Source organism: Corvus kubaryi, unplaced genomic scaffold (genome assembly GCF_017639235.1).
Source record: "Corvus kubaryi isolate FWS band 111438036 unplaced genomic scaffold, C.kubaryi_AGA036_p1.0 37398, whole genome shotgun sequence".
NCBI classification, from domain to species: Eukaryota; Metazoa; Chordata; class Aves; order Passeriformes; family Corvidae; genus Corvus; species Corvus kubaryi.
Window position 1 is genome coordinate 15,509,881 of NW_024581137.1, and position 22,197 is coordinate 15,532,077.

A 22,197-nucleotide genomic window follows, 5' to 3' on the forward strand; every position below is an offset into this window, starting at 1 on the left:
TGAGCTCCATATGGAATAGGAACCTCTCTCTTTTGTCAAGCAAAGCCTCTACCCTTTGCTGGTTGGTAAATGCCTGTGATGACAGATGTCAGTACCTACTAAAACAAAACAAAAATAAATATAAGAAAAAACAAAAGCCAGTGCACTTTTTCTATTCTTTGATTTTATTGTGTCTCCATATATTTTAGCAGATACAGTTACTGCAGTGCTTGATTAATTTTAAAAATTCTGAATAGAAAATCTAGGACTTGTGTTTGAAGATTAACTTAACTTTTTATTACATTTACAAAAATCTAGAATGTGCCGCCCTTAGAGCGCTGATCTTGAAGTTTAGGATGGGCAGAAAAGAAGAGGTGAAAGGTCATTTTTTCTGCAGTTATAGAAAAGGAGTTACTGGGGTTTTTTTGTGGAGGATGTTGTTGCTGCTATACATTTCTAGAAACACATAGAGAATGGCTTTTCCCCTCTCTCTCTCCCTCTCAATTCTCAGCCATAAGCTTATACCTCCTTTCAAGCTGCAACAGTATCTATGGAATGATAGCTGAGTTGAGAAATGGAACTGAGCTGTTAGGCAAATGTTCTAAATTTTTACAAAATAGTTGGAGAAACACAAGATTATTATTAACTTCTGGCACAAAGGTTCCTGTACTGTCGTTTGATTGCTGATTGTTTTTCTTTGTTTTAGTTACATGCTTAGATGTGTACAGGTTGTTCGTTACACAATCACTTAATTGCCTAGTACTGTGACACTTTGAAATTTAAATCTTGGGGGTGTTTTTAGGTTCTTGGGTTTTGGTGTGGTGGGGTTTTTTTGTTTGAGTTGTTCGATGTTGCTTAGTAAATATCTCTGGTTGTTTCTGGGAATTTCAGTGTCCAGTTCTTGCTTGATTCTGATAAACATGTTCTACTTTGAAGTGCTCTGTAGTGTCTTGGCAGGTTCAGAAATTCATCTGAAAGTTGACTTGCGGAGAAACAGCTGCAGAAACAATACCTCCTGCAATTAGTAAACAATTCCCTTGGTTATGTAAGATGATGAAAGCAATGGAGGGCCTATATAGTGAAACTGATTGTTTCTTCAGTAGGGTCTTCGTAATTCATAGAAATTTCTTCAGGTCTCCCATTCTGCTGTTGTCTTCTCCAGTACCCATAATTTTTGGCGATTTTCATGACATGCATTTTGAAAGAGGCACCCAGAAAGGCGTAGAGGAGAGGGTTGAGGCAGGTGTGGAACAAAGCTATGCTCTTGGTGACCTGGAGCGCCACGTCCATGGTTTTACTGGTGTCGCAGTCCGTAACCAACATGTAGATGATGTCTATGGCTCGCCACAGCTTCACAATGTTGTAGGGTAGCTGGGTGACAATGAAAGTGGCCACTACTGCCAGCAGAACCATGAAAGGCCTGGACTTCTTAACATTTGCAGATCTAAGGATTGCCCGAGCAGTAGCGGAATAACAGATCAGCATTACTAGGAAAGGAAGCAGAAATTCCAGGATAATTTCCAGGATTTGAATGGTTGATTTTAAGAGTGTTTCCATGTTCATTGGAAATACAGGAAGGCATTCATTCCTGTCATTGTGTTTCTTGACTTGATTAAATATCAGCTCAGGGATGCTGAGGCAAATGGCAGCCAGCCAGACACAGATGCAAGTAACACTGCAGTGTTTGCCAATTCTTCTATGGCCGTGGGATTCAGAAGTGGCCCTGTATCTGTCCACACTGATACAGGCCAGGAACAGCATGCTGGAGCTGAAATTCATGGTGTACAGAGAAGAAGTGAACTTGCACATCGGGTTTCCAAGTTCCCATCCCTGCACTGCATTTGCAGCCCAAAAAGGGAGGGTGAAGAGCAGGAGCAGATCGGCGATGGCGAGGTGCATGATGTACGTGTCCGTCTTGGTCTTGGGTTTCTTGCAGTAGGCATAAATTCCAGCCACTAATGAGTTTCCAGCCACTCCAACTGTGAAAGTCAGTGCATAGAGCACCGGGAGGAATAATTTTCTGAAATTTCTCACATCACTTTTTTCACAGAGAAGCTCATAGGTATTGTAATCTATAAGAGGGTTGAGATCATCCTCCTCATCCTCAATCCAGTAATCTGTAGAGTTATTCATATCTCAGACCGTGGCAAAGCTAAGAAGCACAAAAAAGTGGAGAGAAGGGAACACCAAAGAAATAATACTGGGCTTAAGTTTTAAAATTTCTGTTGAAACCTAAAACCCTTCTTCAGGGCTGCTTATACATCTCAAATTTAAAGAACTTTGATATTGAGAATACATGTGTGAATAATCAAAGGGAAGCTAGACAGTAACAGGCAGAACAGACCATCTCAAGTTCTCGTGTGAAATAGGGCAACTGGCAACATCTGTGAGGGCAATACAAAGTAAAATAGATTCAACTGAAATGCTTTTATTACCCTTAGCATTTGAGATTGTAAAATGCTTGGAGTGCCCCTCACTGATTTCCACATTTGAGTCGAGGAGCCATCATTGCTTTAACTGCTCTGACTGTGTTATGTTTGACAATATTCCATTGCACATAACTGTGTCTGTACCTTTATAGGGTTGGAATTACACCTTCCCCTCTCCAGCCTCTGCAAAGCAAAGGAATACCAGCTGAAGGCTGTAAATGCTGTTACAGTCAGGTGTATAAGGAATATGAGCAGACTACAGCTGAGGCAAGCAGCTGCCTACTGTCATAAATATTCAGTGCCTGCTGTCATAAATTTTGACAAATTTTGGATATGAGTATAATACAAGGAGAGTCTTTTTGTTTGTTTCTCAGGCACACTGTACATGCCCATTACAAAAATCCCAGCAGGGGAGTCAGTTGCTGAACAGCAGTAGGACAAGCTTAATTTAGTCTCCATCCCACACAGCAAGCCCTGCCTGTGTGGAATTTCTTACAGAAGCAGATTGCTGTGGGTACCCTGCATCTTAGCAGCTGGAGACTTCTCAGGATGTTATGACAGAAAGGAATTTTATCACATACGAACTCCCCACAAGTACCCAAACAGCTCAGAAACTCTGCTGGTTTTTCAAGTACGATCTCATGACAGATTTACTGTGCAAACACTGAGGCTGGGTTCTCACTGCCAGGTTAGGGCTGAAGTTTAGGTATTTGTATCTTCAGTTTGTGTCTTAAGCAAGTCATATCCTGCAGTATTTTCCTCTTTTCCTTTGACTGTGTACATTGACTAATGTCCTGAAATTCTGTCTATTGTAAAATACAGTCCTGCAGTACCCTGTTTTCTTGTAATAAATGGGATTAAGGTTTCTCAACAGCAGCAGCAAAAATTAGCTGAGAATGAAAAACATATCTCCCTTTTCTCATCATATACATTGTTCAGAATTTGAAGTCAGTGTTGCTGAAAGCAGATTGTTATCTGATATTCTGCCCCAGAACTACAATTTGGCTTTTTCAAACCTGAAAGAAAAATGCAAATACCATTTCTGTTTCTTAGGCAATTGTTTAAATGAAGAGTTGCCAAGTGTCTCTTAAAGTTTTTTTTTTAATATATCTGTCTACTAGGAAAAAATAAGTTACTGATTCATCTCATAATAAGGGATGCAGACCAATTAAATAGAGAGAAATTAATCATTTCAATTTTTTTTCAGTGATTCCCCTAGCCAAAATTTTTGAAAAGTGTATTAGTTTGAAATTAACTATTTAGTTTGGCTCCATCTTTAATGACTTTGTTTTATTTTTCTGTTAATATTTCAAAACACTCCCCATCCAACTTTAAAAAATTATTACTCTTATTTAAAGTCTTGCAATTTGTTCTTTATTGTTGCTTTAATGAGATGTGCAGAATGGAAAAGTACAGTCACAGTACTTTGGCAAAGGGATATCTGTTCTATGCCTAACAAACTGTGTTAGCAGGATTCTGCAGCAGCAGTAATCTTTTGCAACTTTATGGTACTTTGAGGAGAGATTTAGTCATCAGCAGCAAAAGAATCTGTTTTTATTAATTTTTTTTTTAGTAGAAGAAAAACTGCAGCAAGAAGAGTTTAATCCACTTAGCTGAGATTTGAGGAAAATTAGAAGTTAAATGAAAATATTTGGTTGTGGTCTTAAAACACTTAATACAGAACCCATTAAGGAACATTTAATCAAATGGAATCACTGGCAGATTTACTTGAAAGCAAACCAGTAAGCATGTCAGGGCAAGCTTTAAAAGTCTGTGTACGACAAAGCAGTTTGGCTGTGACTCTGTGCTCTGCTGCCTGATAAGCTTTTGCCTGCCCTGAGTTCTTGACGGAAACAAAGTTATCTAAAATGCAACAGTTGATATTTCTCCCTTAAAAACACAGTTATGTTTTGGCTCCCATACCTGTTCCTGTTTATCTTTCCTGGTAATGCTGTTTCTCAGGCACACGTGCAGGTGCCCCTTACAAACAGCCAAGCAGTCCCATGGGAGTCGGGCGCTGAAGAGCGGTGGAAAAGCTTCCTTTAGTCTCCATCCCACACAGCAAGCCCTGCCCGTGTGGAATTTCTTACAGAAGCAGATTGCTGTGGGTACCCTGCATCTTACAGCTGGAGACTTCTCAGGATGTTATGACAGAAAGGAATTTTATCACATACAAACTGCCCACAAGTACCCAAACAGCTCAGAAACTCTGCTGGTTTTTCAAATAGTGTTTTCTAGGAGGTATACTAATAAATATATTGTCTGCAACTGCATGTTTTCTTGCAGAATTATTTCAGCCTTCCAGTCAGATAGAAATTCAGTGTTTCTGTGTGTTTAAACTTGATGTGGGATTGTATGAATGGTGGTGAATTAAGTTAATATCCCAGTTTAAAGAGACAGATTTTTTTCCTCTGATGAAGTAAGCCGTATTCTGTCCTTCTGCTGAACAGATCTAATTTTGATACTGGAAAGGAGATGTGCCTTAGTGAAATGATGTCTGTCTGTAAAGCCAACTTAACTGTGAGTAAATGTATGCAAATAAGGTATCATACAATATACAGAGAAAGAAGGATTAAAACAAAACTCACCTTCTTTTGCCAGCAGATGAGTAGCAGGTACTGCAATTGAGATGTGCGTCAGTGAAGTGATCTGAATTGGTCTGACACATTGCATTTTGTCTTCAACCACCACACCCTCGTGTGGAAGTCAGTTGCACTTTCATTTTGACTTGACAGTTTAAAAAAAAACCTTTAAAAAATTGTGCTTTCCTGGAAACTCTTCTTGTGTTGAACATGTACACTTCCTACATTCCTTCCTCTTCCAACCAGACTGTGACTGCTCTTTGGAAGGTCAGGACACTCTTACTGCTTCTCTTTGTTGTTTGTGGTTTTATTCCTGAAAGTCCAAATGTTTTATACATCATCAAAAGGCTTTTATCAAGCCACACGTTAAAAAGATGAAGAGAGAGAAGAGGAAGGTCCATCTGGGGCTGAGTTACTGCCCCAGACACCATAGGGAGTCACTACAGTCTTTCCTCAGGGCACTACTCTGCTTTTGATGGATGCCTGTATAAGGTTTTAAGGGATCCTTATATCCCCTCCTTAAATAACTTTTTAGGGGATACAATAGAAAAATGAGTTTGCTTTTTGTGAGGTGGGGAAAGGGGTTCCTTCAGTCTGTGAAACCAGAAAGATGATAAGGAAAATATGTGAACACAAGTGGCAAATTGTCAACCAGAGTACAAGCAGATAGTCCTGCATCCTGTGGGAGAGTTCTCAGGGACTTGAATGTTGCCAGTCAATCTCATAATCAAATTAGTGACCTGTTTGAATTATCCTGGGTCAGATAGCAGTCTAATGAGCTCCACTAAATACAATATTGAAGCCTAATAACAGAGATACTGAGCCAACCAGAGGTCAGATTTTGGTGGTTTTTGGCTCTCTGATGTACCTGCCATGACTGGATTAACCCTCTGTCTGTGCTTCAATTATTTTGAAGTATGTGAAAGGAAAGATTCTTAAAGATGGGCAGCTAAGAATGTAATGGGCAGATGTTTTCCACAAGCTATATTTTGTTTCAGATGACAAAGTAAAATGGGGTGGGAGAGGAAGTCTAAAGAGTGCCACAATATTTGTGCACATTTCTGCAATGTTTTCATCTTGAGTTATCACAGTACTTCAGTGGTGTTTTCCCAGTGGCAGATAAGATGTTTGGGCTTCTTCCAGGCCATCTCCTTGCAGGTCATGTCATGGCTTTGAGGCCTGAGCTGTATCTTTTTCAAACAAATGAACCTCTCAGTTCTGAATAGGCTTTGTCTCAATATGGTCTCCAATAAGATGAAATAAGGAAGCTAGAGCTGAGAATGCTCTCAGGGAAGTGTGTGTTGGCTGCAGAAGTGCCCAGGAGGGTCTGTGGGCAGGCTGTAGGAAGGCAGCTCATGTGAACCCTGCCTTGCTTATTGCTGTTCCTCAGCTCCTTATAACTTTCCAGGGGTGCAGGGAGGACAGATCCTTCCAGTCAGAGTAGAGAAATAATATTGTCATGTATGTATTCAGTAGGGTCCTATAGGCTCAAAAATAACAAAAATTATTTAGTAAGTAAGAGTGAATACAAAACTAAAACCTTGTGGCTGTGTGAAAGTGGCATGAAGGCAAGGAAAAAAACATTCCTAAGCTCAGCAGCTGCTCTCACTTGCACCAGCTGAGCCCATGAGCTCCAGCTGGGAATGACCAGCAACCGCATTCAGTGACAGGACTGCAAAGCTTGCAGTCTTCCTTGCAGCTGCACAACCCCAGCATTGCCTCTGTCCTTACTGCTTGTAGCCAGTTTGCTTGCAGCTACAGTGTAGTCTTTGCCCACCACGAACCAGCTGCCTGCAGTATTGTCTGGAGAAGATGAGATAAAACTGTGGAATACAATATGCTAGTGGATAGAAATTACTGCGGACTCTTGGTGGGCTGTGCGTATGTGTGTCCCTTTTCTCCATTAGGAGACCCCCATGTTCCAACAATCAGTACCATGCTGCCATCCACCCTGCTAAGACCAGTTTCTTCTTGCAGGAGAGTCCAGGACATGTGTTTATCAGTGTCTGTCTAGGAAGCTGTCAGGTCTGTAAGTCACCACAGACCCCTGCTGGGCTGATGGATGCAGCAGCCAGTGTGGCAAAAATCGTAGGTATTCAGCATTCAGGCAGTAGTTTATCTGGCCTTAGTCATTTTAGAAAGAAAATTGAAGACTGAACACTGAAAAATTGATAGATTGCAAGAATTGAAGTGCCACTGGCTTCTGAAAGCAGGCTCTGTGGCAGCTTCCTCAAGTACAGGTGGTGCTCAAAGGTTGCCACATTTAGTAGTCTTTCCACCAGAAAGAACCTGTATAAGTTGATTGTGTGAAGATTGGTAATCTTAAGCGTGTTATACCCCTGATAGCAAAGATTAGGCTTCTAATGGGATTGTGATCAACACTCTAAGCACATTTTAAAATATTGTCTTTGCCTATGTGAGTGAGTGCCGTGAAGAGTTCAAAAGTGTAAGAAGTTAGTTAAACTGAAGATGTTTGCCAGTGTAGCAGCATTGTGGTCTATAAGTTTTGGACAGGTTGTTCAGTTGTATACATTGAAAACTATTGAAAAGCTCATCAATATGGAAATAGGGTTAAAACTGACCTATTAAAATGTCTACTGTCTATTCAATTGGGAGTTTTTTTGCAAAACTCCTACCAAAATAACAGGCCTCTCTAACTCCTCCCCCCATCCTCCAGCAATGTCTTTGTATTTTGTAAATGATGTGAAAATGTCATTTACAAACGAGATATTTGTTCCATCCAGGCTGTTTGCATTCCTGCCAAAACACTGGAGTCTTTCGGAGTCTTGCATTAGACAAGAACTTTTTTCTGTCTTTTAAGGGTCAAAGTGACATAAAATTTGTTTTAGGTTTTTGGGATTTCAGAATCTAAGGAGTGGAAGGGCCAGGAATCTGCCTTCCTTTGCTGTGCTTAGATAGGAGCAAGCACAGATGAGATGGAGGTATTGCTTTCCAGAAATGTGTACAAATTATTTAGAGCATCTAACCAGATGTTTAGGTCTCAGTGAACTTCTCCCTGAGTTCAACATGAAAGCTTCTGCTTTTTTTTATTTTATACAACATGGTTAAATTTGCCCTTTGGTTTGAAGCAGGAATGTGACTTGAGGATAATTTACAAAACGGTTTTTGAAGATATATTCCAGAAGGTCAAAATATCTTTTGTGGTAAACCTCACTTGAAGATAGGTCTGGTTTAGAAAATAGCACTTGTGCAATTCTTTACCTCTTGTGGAAAAGGAGAAGTGTCAAATACCCCCTATGCAGGGGTGACATTTCCCTGTGCAGGGTAGTACCCTGCAAAGCATATGTTGGGTCATTTGGGCTTGGTCACCTGCTTGTTGCAGTTGCCCAAATGAGCCAAGTTTTGTTTTAGTTTTTTTTTAACAAGTTGATTTATCCCCCTGCCCTAAGCTTTTCACTGGGACTTTTAGCTTGTTAGCTCATGGGCCCCTCTGGAAACAATGGATGAATACCATATTGCAAAAGAGGAAAGTAAACAGCTGGCAGTCTGGCCCTCCAAACAGGCAGTGTTTATCAGACCAAAATAAATCTCTCTCCTGCTTCCTGGCCATCACAGTGGCTGTTTGTAGGAGGAAGTGGCTCAGCTGAAAGCCAGGTGGTTGTATTGTCCAGACCAGAGTCTCCCAAACCTTGTGAGAACAGCTGCCAGAGAAGTTAAAAAGTTGCATTTGTTTCTGACCTCAGAACAAAACCAAGCTGCTGCAGATCAAGCCTCGAATTAAATCTCTGCAAAGCTTGTCATCTGCATTGAGATAGCAGTAAAAAATTACTGATTGCTACACCCATTGGGTATTTCCCCTAGCTTTATTGTTTGTGGGAGGCTTTGAAAGGAATGAGAGCATGCTTTGGTACTAAGAAAAAAGACAGTGAGGATTAAGGGTCACAGAAATGTTATTTTAATCAATGGAAGAATCTTCTTTAGGACTTGTACATTAAAGTGCTGTCTTTATGCTACAAAGGCTTAATAAATATATCCATATAACAAACATCTCAAATAATGTTATCAATGGCTTGAAATACTAGCCGACTATTTTCAGGTAACAGTTTCCACTCAGATCTTTTTTGAAGTGCAATCTAAAATCGTTTGCATGAAGGGGGACAAATCTGCATAATTTGGCTATAATGTGGTTGGTGTGTCATTTCCACATAGACCCTTCAGTCTTTATAGGCTAAAGAAGATTTTTTAAAAGTTTTACTTTTGAAATGGCAGCATCTCACCTTGATAGATGTGCTGTTGTATCACACTTATTTGCTCAGCTGTAACGGAGACAGAAGTAATTAAATGCCGTTTCAAGTACCTTCTTGTTCCCCTTTCATAGGAATAGATGATGGAGCTGGAGGGTTTGGATATTTGGCTTTTCATGTTCCCCTTCCCACAAGTCAGCTCCCTTTTGCATGTTAAGTAGTAAGCTGTATTTTGTTCCAGCATAATTATTCAGAGTATAAACACAGGAGTAGATTGCATCTCCTGCATCACAAAAGGAAGGGAGTAGGGTTTCTTGTTACAAAACTTCATTTGCTTCAACATTGAGATTTTATACTAAAAACTATTTTTGTGTTTGCCACTTTATTTAAGGTGCTGGGAACCCAAATTGCAAAGTTGCAATTGTAATGGGCAAAACCAAAACCTCATCAGCATCCAGGTAAGAATTACTAGGAGACACAGAATTCCCTAAAACTTATTCCATGGAGGAGTCACTGCTTGCGAAAATTTTGTTAAGTGAAATGCCATTAATTACCTTGACCAGTTGGATGTGGTCCTGAGTTAGAGGGATGTATTAAACCTCAGCATCTGTCTGTTGTAGCCTGAGTTCCTGTTTTGCTGTCAGATGCTGTTGACTGAGTCCTCCCAACCTTTCCACTGTTACCATCTTTCATTGGCATGCTTCCCGCCTCTTTCCATTGCACCAGCTCTAGTGTTTGTGCAGCTGTGTGATGAATTGGATCAGGAAATTTTGGGTGCTTCACTAGCTTTATCTTGGTCACATAAATTTTAGTCTGCATCATTTGTTAAACCAACAACTACCTCTGGCTTACTTATTTTGTAAATATAGTATATAAAACAATTAACACCAGGAAGAATTAAATAATAAATAATAATGCGTAAATAATAAAACCAAAACTTTTCAGAGCTTCCCCGAACAGGATGGGTACAAGTGGCACATCAGAGACCTGAAGTTACTGATTAAGTTTTTCACAAAGATATCTGTAGATACCAAAAGTTAAGTTTGAAATGTGGGGTGTTGGTAATATGAAGTTGTGTAAGCAGAGAGCATTGTACATCTTAAATCAGACTTACTCATTCCATTCCTATATGTGTAAATAAATACCTCTTCTTCTTTGACACAAACATGTTGTTCAACTCTTATTATCAAAGTAGAATTGCAAACTTTTGCAAAAACTTATGCAAGTAATGAATAAAATGCTCCATGTCTGGTGCTATTAAAGTCACACAGCTATAATGCAAAAGAACTGGAACATTTATATCTAAGATGGATTTTCGCCCAAATCCTGTGGATTATCTCAAGTTTCTACATTTAGCTAGGTTCCACCAAGAAGCAATCAGTAACTTGCATACAGCACCCAGGAAGGTTTTCCTGGAAGTTGTACATTAGCTGTTGAGCTCTTAGAAGCTGAGAGCAGCTAATGGAGGGGATTATGTGACACTGCGCTTGCTAGAACTGGAGACTGAATTCAGAGACCTGGGGCATCACCTCCAGTTCTGTGTGACTAACAACTGACCTTAAGTATTCTGAAGGAATGTAAACATGCGGATTTTTTTCCCTAAACTGTAGGCAAGCCAAGATGATGATTCTGATAAACTTGTTTTGAGAAGAAAACAGAAAGGCAGAGGTGGGGAACTGACTAGGTGATACAGAAGTGTGTGCACAGAAGTGGCAGCAGCAGGAGTTTCTCAGTCATGGTGCATTAGGTGCCACTAATACATTTTCACTTGTTGACTGGTGTGTCAAGAAGTGTTGAAGCCATACTGTGTGGGCAGGATGGTGCAGATGGTACAGGTGAATCTCAGCACTGGCTTTATCCGAGTCCTAAATTGAGGATGGAAAATAACAAAAGCATAAGGAGGGGACAGAAGGGAGGCTCAGAGTTAATTGTGCTTTTTGTCTTGATCAGGTACAAGCAGCACAGTATGATTATTGTTCCCATGGACACCCCAGGGCTGAAGCTGATAAGACCCCTCTCAGTGTTTGGCTACATGGGTAGGTGACCATATTTATCAGCTATATGTGTATTAATTTATTAGCAGTCTCAGAAGCTGCAGGCCACTGGAGGCCTGTATTTTTATCCTCCTTCATTTTACCCTGCTGTTGTGTTTTCTGTCTCTGCAGATGAGATCCATGGAGGGCATTTTGAGATACACTTCAATGACGTGCGAGTACCTCTCTCCAATATAATACTGGGTGAGTTTCAGCACTAATTCCTCTTTAATATATACAGCAATGAAACAAGCTTTAGGAAATAGTGGTTTATGTCATGAATCACCGTAACTTATTGTAAACAGCTCCAGTCAGTTGAGGGAGCCCACTCTTCCTTTAGCAGCCTACCCGCTGCTTAAATGTACCTTGTTTAGAGCAGAAAGCAACCAGGGCAGCTCTGGCTGTCATGCAAGTATCACTGCCCTGAAGTAGAGCAAAGCAAAAGCTGTCACTGGTGTTCTTCCCCCAAAACCAGCTCTCGTAGATCTCACAGACTTTCAGAAAGAATGTTCTGCTGCACTCCATGGCCAGTACTTGGCAGAAGTGAAAAAGAAATAATAAGCAGGCCAGAATTGTGACCCCCTGCTGGGAGAACTCTGTTCTACTTTTCTCACTTAGTATAAATCCTGATGTTTTCTTTCTCCTTTGCTTTTTAAAATTTTTTCTCAGAGAGCTTTCTCTCCTGAGTAGCCCTAGGACCTGTGAACCTTATGGTCTTCCCCCAGATACTCATTCCAAATCCTATAGATGTATTTTTCAGTGTAAGATTAACAAAATTTAAATTTAATCAGGTGAGTCAAATCCCCTCAGAAACTATTTTGGGGTGTGCTTCATGATCTAAGTATTATTAAGTGTGTCAATATAGATCTGGTTGGAGTAAACAAGCAACAGTTCTGCAAAATAAGCTTTAAAGCAGCTTCTAGCTCTGGTGCTGTGGGGCCACTTCTGCTTGGAGCCTTGGATCCTTTCAAGAGGGAATCACAGAGTCTGCAGTGCCTGTTTTTCTTTCCAACCAGGTGAGGGCAGGGGGTTTGAGATAGCTCAAGGCCGGCTGGGGCCGGGCCGGATCCATCACTGCATGCGGTCTCTCGGGGCGGCCGAAGCTGCTCTGGAGATCCTGTGCCAGCGCGCGGCTCAGCGCGAGACCTTCGGCAAGAAGCTCTATCAGCACGTAAGCACCTTCCCTCTCTGGCTCAGTTCACACACTCCAGACACTGACCTTTGTTTTGCCCATACACAGCCTTGTGGCTCTGATAATGGACATGGCAGCAGCCATGCCCTAACCTTGAATTCCTATTTGTAAAGCCTTGGGTGGCAAAGGACAAAAAAAACCCCATATTGCAAGGCTCCCATTTTTTGCCATAACCTACAGCATCTTTTTTTTTTCCCCTTGCAATGTGCAATGAATTGGATATCCTTTGCTGGATTTGAATATGGAATTTGTCACTGTGTGTTGCTCTCTGCTTTCCCTGATCAATTTGGACAGGTATTTTTTCAGGCATACAGCTTATATTTCTGCAGTTACAATCCAAATTCACCATTTTTGTGTATCCCTTCTGTCACCTGGATGTCCCCATTCATGATCACTGGAGACACTCAGGAGTCTAAATTTCACTGAGAATTTTATTTCTTTGATCAAATATTTGTAGTTGTTTATGAAAGCACAGACCACATCAAAGGCATACTGGAGATTCTTGCTCTTATCTTGCTCTGGAATTGAAATACTGTTTCATGAGCAAGAGCTTGCTAAAATAATAAAAATATGACAGTTTGCTTTATATAGGAACCATCAGACTTGGGTAGTTGGCCTGTCACATTTCAAGTGTTCTTTAGTCTTAACCAACAGCTAGGATGACTTTACTGGAAGAAACAAGTAAAAGTAATGGAAAGAGGAAATTGAATTAGCATCTGGCACAGATTATAGCAAATTGTTTGTGCAGATCCAGAGGGAGCAACTTCACATGACTGGAAAATAGATATGTAATTGCCAAACTTCCATTCACCACCATAACCTAGAATTAGTAAGAACTGTTTGAGGCACACTCTGTTTCTCCAAAACTTGTTAAAGTAACAGTGATGTTTGATGAAGCCACAGGCATGACCTGGAGGCAGCTGCAGAGCCCATGCAGGTTCTTCACAGCAAGGATGGCTAAGGACAAGGTGAGGCTGGCGGCTGCCTTGAGTACCAGGGTGCCTGTTCCCATTAATGACCCCAGGAGCTGTTGAGAAAACTGGACACTCCACCCAGGTTCAGACCATCTTTGCTGGCACCAGTCAAGCTGAGCCTCCAGACTTTGCACAGAAGCAAGTGCTGCACCTTTGCTTGGTGTCCTGTGCCTGCCAAAGCTACAACATCCACAGGCTCCAACCAGGACTTGTCAGAATGCACTGACAAGCATCACAGATTTGTTTCTCCTGTGGTATGCTGGCTGCAGGGGGGAATTAGCCAAGAAGAGCAGGGAAGGGCTGCCAAGATCATAACTTCATTTTGGATCCGGTTACTAATTTATCATGAGGCAGATACAGCAGGCACCACCCTGCAGCTGTTCGCCTCGCTGTGTGGCATGCTACCCTCAGCAGTTTAAGGAAAACAAGGAATTCCTCTCCCCTTTCACCCCGTTTTTGTATACTGGGGTTTATTACATGGATAGAGGGCTGTGAGGAATGGTAATAGGTAAAGGAAAGCAGGGAGGAAAAAGCAGGCATGGAAGGGCTTCAGGAAAATGGCCAGCATGCAGTGGGGTCTGATCATGTGCCAAAATCCAGTTTTTCCCTCTTTCTTCTTTCCTGGCAGGAAAAGAATTGCTCTCTCTTTAGTATTTCTGTCAGCAAAACGTTTTCTTTATTATGCCTCATATTAGAGATGCTTTAATTTGCACGAGTGGCTCTAGGTTACCTGAATGTGCACGTGCTGAGGAAGAGGGGCAGCTCCACGTGTGCTCAGAGGCATTAACTGATGTCCTGATGTTGGCTTTGTGTTCTGCAGGAAGTTGTTGCCCACTGGATTGCAGAATGCCGCCTTAGCATAGAACAGGCTCGCCTGCTCACACTACAGACAGCCCACAAGATAGACATGTTGGGCAACAGAAGAGCAAGAAAAGAGGTAAATTTTATTTTTTGGTAGCTAGGACTTGGCAGATGCCATGCCTGTGCATTCAGCTAAAACATACTGTTAAACATTCTAATTGTAGAGTATAAATCCATGTTGAAAACAGCCTTAAGATATGCTTTTAATTGTCAGAAAATGGGGGAGTGATCTCAGAAATAGAGTAGAATCTGTTCAAGCATTGCTTGCTTGTCTCAACACAGTAAGATAGTTTTGGGTGACTGGAAACAGTTTTACCATACCCAAGGGAATGGGAACAGCACAGCTCTCATCCAACCCCGACAGGAAGGAATGTACTGGGAGATACCAATATTCTGCAGAAGTGTTGGGTAAATATTTTCACTTGCTTATGAAACTATTACTGATACTGTGAGTTCTCTTCTACCTACAGGTAGCCATGACCAAAGTGGTTGTTCCACGAGCTGTGCTTAAAGTGATTGACTGTGCAGTTCAAGTGTGTGGTGGAGCTGGAGTTTCTCAGGATTTTCCTTTGGCATTTATGTGAGTAAAGGGAGATTTCCTGTAGGTTCTAAGCATTCCTTTTACAGTAACTTATTAACACCAGTACATGCTGTTTCATCTCAGCATGAAATAATAGTGCATGTCCCTTTAAGCGATAAAATTTAGAACAATTGTTTTTATAGTGTAATTAGCCTTACAAAAAATAAAAGCTGGAACTGGACCTAAAATAGTTCTTATCAGCAGTGAAGAGGATGTGCTTCTAAAGCTTAATGTTATTCCCTACAGCCTTGGGGAGAAGCAAAACTTCTTAATTCCCAGCCCACCCATCTCAATCCTGCCAGGAAGATTTTGCTGCAGTATCTCCCATGTGCTAGCACTTATCAAAGCAGAGAGTGTCAAAAGGCAGCTGTAGCAAAAACAGTGCTGAGCCCTCCCGTGTGAGCCTGTGTGGCTGCTGTGGCAGGTCAGGAACCCAGCCCTAACTCAGCCCTACCCCCCCAGGTTTGCGTATATACGGACCTTGCGCCTGGCAGATGGGCCTGATGAAGTTCATCTCTCAACAATTGCAAGGTGGGAACTCCTGGACCAGTCAAAGAAGCTCACTGCAAAAATCTAATGTCAGCATAAAGCCTTCTCAAATGGAGAGAAGGCTTAGGAAAGTGTTAGTGTAATAATGCTATCTAGGTAAAACTGGATGAATACAAAAACTTGATTCTAACTGGAAGCAATTCTTCTCTCACTATTTACCCTCATTACACTTAATAATTATGGGCTTGCTTTTAAGAATTTGCAGAATGCCATATAAATAACTTACCTGGGTTCTTTATAACACTAAATAAAATCCATTTTCTAACAGGCCTAAAGTATTTTCTTTGTTCTGAATCAAAGCCCTTTATTCTTTCATTGTAGACAAAGCAGTTTTGAGTCAGAAGGCCCAGACACTCTAATTTATTGCAAGCTAGGCTAAACTTCTAAGTTTGATAAACGACAAACACTGGAGGTAGAGTACCTTGCTTTTTCTTTTCCAAAGCTCAGCTGCAGTCCTTCCCCCAGCTCCCCTCAAGTGAGGCTCAGGGCAGCACAGGAAGCTCCTGTCACGTGTAGCTGTTTGTCTGCTACTGCTTGCTTATTAATCTGCAGTGCTTCTCCAAATGGATCTCCTCCCATTTTTCCTTAGAGATGTCCCTTTTGTCTTCCCTTGCATTCTTCTTCCTGTCTTTCCTTTTGTGCACCCTCACAAGCCTCCTCCTGTCTCCAGCTGCTCTCACCCTTTCTTAAATATGCCTAAGCTCAGGTGGAACCTTCCTCCCTAAGGCGCCGATGTTTTGGCTGGCAGCAGCAGTGTCAGGGTGCAGTTCGTGGCCTCTGCTGCTACCAAAACAGGCTCTGCCATTTATGCCTGATACACCTCTGTGAAGTTCTCGAAGGTCAGAGTTGCTCAGTTCTGCTCCTGTACCAATCCCCTTTGACCTGAGTTACTTCAAGAGAACTTGCTCGTGCAGGAACAGAACCAGGCAGATCACAGCACACTGCACCAGTGGTAGCTCTCCTTCCTGGAGTTAGGATAATCACTTTCCAACTTACACGGGGGGGTAAATTAAGGGCAATTAAGTTAAAGACACAAGGTTTTACTGTTTGCATGAACAAACAAGCCCCCCTTCAAGCTCCTTCCTGTTGGAGCCTGGGGAGAACACATTCTGCTTGGCTCAGCCTTTAGGATGAGGCTGTGGTCAGTTCTGTCTTTGAGCCCAGAGCCAAGTGCTCACCCGAAGGGTGTCCAGTTACAGCTGCTGTGGTCACTCAGGGGGGAACAGCAAGAGAGTACCTAGAACTGGAAGCATTCCATGAAGTTTCTTTCATTATACTTAAAACCAAGATTATAACACCTCTTTTGAGAAAGCAGAAATTCTTGTTTACATTTCCATTCACCTTAGTTTCCTCTTGCTTCCTGACAAGAATGTTTTCTAGGAAGTTGAGAGTGTCAGCAGGTCAGTGGCTGAAATGCACTTCAAACACAAAGCCACCTGCACTGTACAACTACATGTGTTTCAGGAGTTCTGGTCCAGGCTGTCAAAACCTACACAATGTGTTTTTCCAACCAAGAACACCCAGGGATTCTATTTAGCCACCTTCCAATTAGGGTCTTTGACTGCCCTCATTTCCCACACTTTCAAAGAACAGCTACACAAGAACACCACCTTTATCTCATTAACAAGGCTCTTAATTCCCTTTATTTTAAAATTTTATGTACATATGAATGATCTGTATAATGTACACTCAATATAGAAAGTTTTATATACTGGATAATGTATAGAACATTTCACAATTAACACTAATTTCTTACATAACGTGTCAACTTTTTAAGGTTTTTTTGCTGAAGCTTTGTCAATTTGGTCAAGCCAGTTATACATACAAATGTCTAATGCTGTTTGATCCAAGGAAGAAGGTAATGTTAATGATTAAGGACATGAGTGAACTGGTGCAGGGACAAACCCTTTCAGGTCATGTTCAATGGAGTGATCACATCAGACTGAGAAAGGAAGGGATGCCCTTTTAGTGGGGTTGGTGAGGTCAAAGTTATTTTAGCCCAATTCCTCTAGACTGTAGATCAACTCCAGTCATGCTAATTCATAAAATATAAAAACTAGGAAAGTTTGATTCACAGTCTTGTAAACAAATATAAAGGAACAAAATGTGCTTATGTACAACAAGAAAAAATTCTTGTGTACCCATTTCAGCTGATCCACAGAGTGCTTTCTTGTGTTACAGTGTGGTAGTTAGAATCACTGACTTTTCCTAGAAAAAAAAAGTCATAGAAAAAAGGAATAACACTGTCATAAACACCTGGCAAGGCAGTAAGTTCACTTCAATGTATTGGAGGGAAGTGCTGTTCCTCGTCACTGGCCAGTCTGCCTTTGTCTCTTCCACAAGGATTTCCAGTCCTTAGCTGACATCTCCCACTTCGTTGTCTACCGGGGGTGGTACATTGGGCATTACGGATGACGTCGTCCCTGCAGTGAGGTAACCAGCAACTCCAGGGCCTTTCGGGAGGAAAACAAGTACTGCTGATTAGTGTTCCTTCTACTGGGGTGACTGAACAGCTTTATTTCCTCTGGTAACACTCAGATACATCATCTAAGTCAACCAGACACCTTACACAAGAACATTTAGGACTTTTTCTTTAGATTCTTTGAAATCTAGGAATACTAGAAACTAAGACTTCTTAGTCAACCAAGTGGAATAGCTTGTGGGGGCCATTTTTGGGCTTGCTCAGTGTTTTTTATTCTGATATGCCAAATAAGTTACAGAGGACCCCCACCCACCTGCATTACCCATCTCACCTGCCATCATAGAAGCAGTAGTAAAGAGTTCCTTTTCTAAAGAAAGGCCCTGCCATGGAATTAAAGTGAGGTCAGGCATGTGTTCCACTACTGGGCTCCTTGTGTACCTTTTCAGTGTTGTAAAGGTTTCTCCCAGCTGCATAGTTCCTGGAAGTACAATGGGCTGCCTCATGTAGAAGCAGAACTGCCTAAAGCTTGTCTAGCCAGCATTTTGTGCCTTCAGTTGGAATAAAGTGACAGCATTCTTGGGATACACAAATTCTGTACTGGAGATGCAGGACTCATACCATTACTAAAGTCTCCATGCTGATTACTATAGGGGCAATCAGTTTTGCACTGCAGGCAAAGGCCCTCTCCCTCAAAGCCTGGAATTAAAAATTTAGTCATATAGAAACTTTCAACAAATGCAGTAAAAACTTATATTGCAGCATGAGGTGTTTTAACAGTAATTTTTATCAGATTAGTGACTAGAAAACTGATCATTCACAACACATTCCTGCACCAATACAGCAATCAACTTGGTGTTACACCTCCAGCCTACACTGCCAATACTCAACATACTAAACTCTGCTGGGTCCTGTACTCTTCCCCTTTAAGCCATCCTCAATGAGTTTTCCCAAATTTACTATTCCTTCCTGCCCCACCCTTCTTTCTCAAACTATAGCCCAGAGCCAGAACATCAGAGCATGGTTTGCCTCCCTGCAAACAGTCCCACACTATACTGCGAGGCAGAGAGCAAAGCAAGCAGTGCCTGTGGCAGTAAAAAGCTCTCTGGCTGCAGGAGACAACCTCTCTTTGCCAGCCCATCTGTCAACTGAACCTGCCAAGTGTCACACCCACTGTCACACATCCTAGTGGAAAAGTTCCCCATAGTTATCTTGTGCCTCAAGCTTTTCCATTCTGGAGGATTCCTAAGCTGAGTTCCTGTGTAGTACCAGCAAGTACCAGCCAGTGCAGTTGGCAGTGTAGTGCTCCTGTGTGCTCGAGGCAGGCAAGTGTATCGGTGTGGGGCAGTTTGGGACCACGCATTTGTACAGCTCTAGGACATGCATCTGGTACTCGGAATGCAGCGAGCGCAGTGTGCGTTCTGCGAGGTGGTATCTACCTGCTTTAGAGAGCTACACAGAAGTTAGCAAGCTGCCTGACACAGCAGATCTAAAGCCCACTTCTCAGGTGAAGGGGACTGCTGCCAGTTAGAAGGGAAGGAGAAGAGACACCTGAGGGAAGAGAAATAAGCAAGGGAAGTTTCAAGGGAAGTGCAAATAGCAAAGCAATTTGAAGCAAGACATAAGGCAGAATACAAGATAAGAGAGGTTAAAAATAAAGCTTGGTTTCCATCTACACTTTGCATTTGTACAGCACCTTCATTCTACATTGGCAAGCATTTAAACATTAGGTAATTTAAAGCAGCACAGGCCTTAAGGCAATTGGAAAACTATTGCCCCCAGTCTCAAGCCTGACCACATCTGGTATTGTTTGAGTTCTTGGCCAGTAATCAGTCAGCATTTTCTTCCTATTTCTAAATTTATAGTATTTAAGAAATAGCAAGGAAATTCAGTACAAACTGAATCAGTTCCGGTGTTCTTTGTCAAAATGGCATTAAACGGTACAAAACCCAAAAAACTCCCGTTCAGAGCTAAAGCATGGAGTCCTGTGTGAGAAAATGCATCAAGTGTTGCATTACACCTACTCTCATAATTCAAGCAACTGCTTCTAGAATGTGTAATTCCCGACTTGAAAGGCTCTTGCTTCATTTTCTCAAAATACATGCTATTATCTTGCAAGAAAAATTTTGGCCATCTGATTTATACCTCATTAGTTCAGTTACACTCAAAAGCTTTACCAAGACTCCTATATTGGGTTAGATGAGAAAGTTCCATGTGGCACATGATGTGTCCATACTGGCTTGTCACAAAGGACTTTAAAACCTCACCTGTGAGGCAAAGCTTTTAAGACAAAGTGTTTCTTCAGCTAATGGCTACTGAGGAGTCAGAAGCTTGCATCGTGTGTTGCTTTAGACAAAGTTTGCTGCAATATCATTATTTGCTGTATCTGAAAATGTTTTATGTGGTAGTTTTGTTTTGGACTGCGATACTGTGTCTGCCAAGGGCTGCATGAGCAAAGGATGAACCAGGACTTGATTTGCTGTGACATAACTGATCTGGGATTATGTCTGCAGTGTGCAAGGAAGTTCCCATCAGCTGCTAACCTTACTGTGCACACAGTGCACAGCACACACAGCTAAAATGCTCTTCTTCACTGTCGGTGGGACTGAGGTGGCACCTCTGGGGTGCCATTTTAAGCTTGGTGGCACCAGCAGGGCACCCACCCAAGGTGCACCACTGCTGCAGTGAAGTATATGCTGCAAGCTCCGCTTACAGGCACATGGCCACCCTGGCAGGCCACTGATTCTGGCTGGAACACAGCCTCAAACTCCAACCTATTAGCACTCCAACAGTACAACTACCTGCCTAACATTAAAGCAGTGTTAATTCACACAGCCAACTAATACAGACAGTCTGAGTGATTCTGAAGACAGTTTACATACCCCTCCAACTGTTGAAAAACTTTTGTTCTAGAACTGAAGTAGACTGATCCTGAGAAAGCATGCAAAGCTACTGTCATTCATCGGTTTCAATTACATCTCTGCTTTATCACTACAGAGTACTTGCAAGTCTTGCCAGTGTCCAGATTCTATTACTAAGCCTGTACAGCAAAGACTATGCAGTGAAATACATTCTCAACCAGCAAGAATTTTACCTTTTAGTAAGTGTTTTAAAAACTTACTGTATTTTTACAGCACTGAATGTTCAGACCACATGATGGCACTAGCTCCTGGGGATAAACTATCTCCAGAGTCCAGTGTGACAATTAAGTAACAGTTCAGTATAATTCAGGACATAAACAGGAAAGAGTTGCTAACCTGTGAGGTATCCTGATGTTTGTGTATCAGAAATGAACAAGTCGTGTTTCTGATCCTTGAAGGCACTCCACACAGAAGAACGGGACAGAATTTCATTTACCTACAGTATTTCAAGAGATTAACACAGTGAGCAAGCGCTGCTTGTCATGTTCTAGGCAAACAAACTCATTTTCTAGAGCCAAACTATTCTGAAGGGATTACAACACAGAGCAGTAGTTCAGGCTGCGATATGAAACTTGCACACATTTCCAGGGAGACTTGCTTTTCCATGTGAACTGTGCAGCTGAACACAATGCTCAAAAAAGTAATTTGGTAGCTTGACTTTGTCCCTCATTCTCTAAAAAGTTGACAAGGAAAAGAAACCCTGCAAGCAGCCCCTTGCCACACACTGACAGCTGAGGGAGAACAGGACTTTTCCTGTACTATAGCAAGACAGGGGATACTTGGAAGAAAGACCAATTCCCAGTTTCCTCCCCTTAAGAAAGCTTTCAACAGAAGGGTAAAAAAAAAAAAGCATCGAGAACTAGTGCAGTTACTGGGACAAATTTACCAACTTAGATATACATCCATAAAGCTGCTGCAGTTACGTATTTACTCAGAAAACAAAAAAGCAATTTACATTAATTGCACAAGTTCTGAAGAGTTGTCAGTTAAAGCTAACCAGCTTATAGAATATTTCTGCACTTGGGATTTATCTTTTTTATTAGTGCTCTTCACATACATTGAACCAATGACTTCTCCACAAGCAAGATATTAAGACATTCCAAGCCATAGTAATTTTGTAGTTGCAGAATGCTAACATTTTAGGTGGAATGATGCACGTAACAGCCAGAAGATTAAACAAGGGACGTTCAGAATTTGATCTACCAAGTGTCAAAGCCCAGATAAGCACTTGTCGGTACTCACCTGTTCCCCATACTGCAGGCTGCGAGACATGGATTTCAGAGTTTTAACAATCTGAGCTTTTGTTGCAGATGGGCTTTCCAGGTTCTCAAGACCAATACCTTCAAGCAGCTTTAGAAGATAAGGGACCAAATCTGCTTTCAAAGCCTGCAAACATACCCAAATGAGTTGTCTTAACACAGTCCAGGGAAGTTGTATACAGATGTTTTATATTACAAGCATTAGTGTGAACCA

General features: G+C 41.6%; 3 protein-coding genes across 6 annotated transcripts in view; 1 reads left to right on the forward strand and 2 right to left on the reverse strand.

Annotated features, from left to right (window-relative positions):
- Window positions 1-15,653, forward strand: part of ACAD11 (acyl-CoA dehydrogenase family member 11) — a 29,268-nt gene extending 13,615 nt beyond the window's left edge. The window contains exons 14-20 of one of the 2 annotated variants that reach the window (XM_042042870.1): window positions 9,587-9,653; window positions 11,146-11,231; window positions 11,361-11,432; window positions 12,245-12,399; window positions 14,215-14,331; window positions 14,726-14,835; window positions 15,298-15,653. In XM_042042870.1, the coding sequence (XP_041898804.1) occupies window positions 9,587-9,653; window positions 11,146-11,231; window positions 11,361-11,432; window positions 12,245-12,399; window positions 14,215-14,331; window positions 14,726-14,835; window positions 15,298-15,412 (722 nt within the window). In that variant the 3' untranslated portion in view covers window positions 15,413-15,653. Of the gene's footprint in view, window positions 1-9,586; window positions 9,654-11,145; window positions 11,232-11,360; window positions 11,433-12,244; window positions 12,400-14,214; window positions 14,332-14,725; window positions 14,836-15,297 lie in introns of those variants that run through there. The other variant, XM_042042871.1, reaches the window with a different exon arrangement.
- On the reverse strand, window positions 145-5,200 carry ACKR4 (atypical chemokine receptor 4). Its single transcript, XM_042042882.1, is given in 2 exon segments — window positions 145-2,131; window positions 4,997-5,200. Coding segments are annotated over 2 exon segments (1,161 nt in total). The 5' UTR covers window positions 5,077-5,200; the 3' UTR covers window positions 145-1,050.
- Window positions 15,654-16,995: 1,342 nt separating the features above from the next.
- The window catches only part of DNAJC13 (DnaJ heat shock protein family (Hsp40) member C13), a 57,735-nt gene continuing 52,533 nt past the window's right edge, over window positions 16,996-22,197 (reverse strand). For 2 of the 3 annotated variants that reach the window (XM_042042865.1, XM_042042864.1), the window contains 3 exons: window positions 21,967-22,110; window positions 21,061-21,160; window positions 16,996-17,837 (listed from right to left, as the gene is read on the reverse strand). In XM_042042865.1, coding sequence (XP_041898799.1) covers window positions 17,740-17,837; window positions 21,061-21,160; window positions 21,967-22,110 — 342 coding nt within the window. In that variant the 3' untranslated portion in view covers window positions 16,996-17,739. Of the gene's footprint in view, window positions 17,838-19,242; window positions 19,355-21,060; window positions 21,161-21,966; window positions 22,111-22,197 lie in introns of all 3 variants that reach the window. The other variant, XR_006018493.1, reaches the window with a different exon arrangement.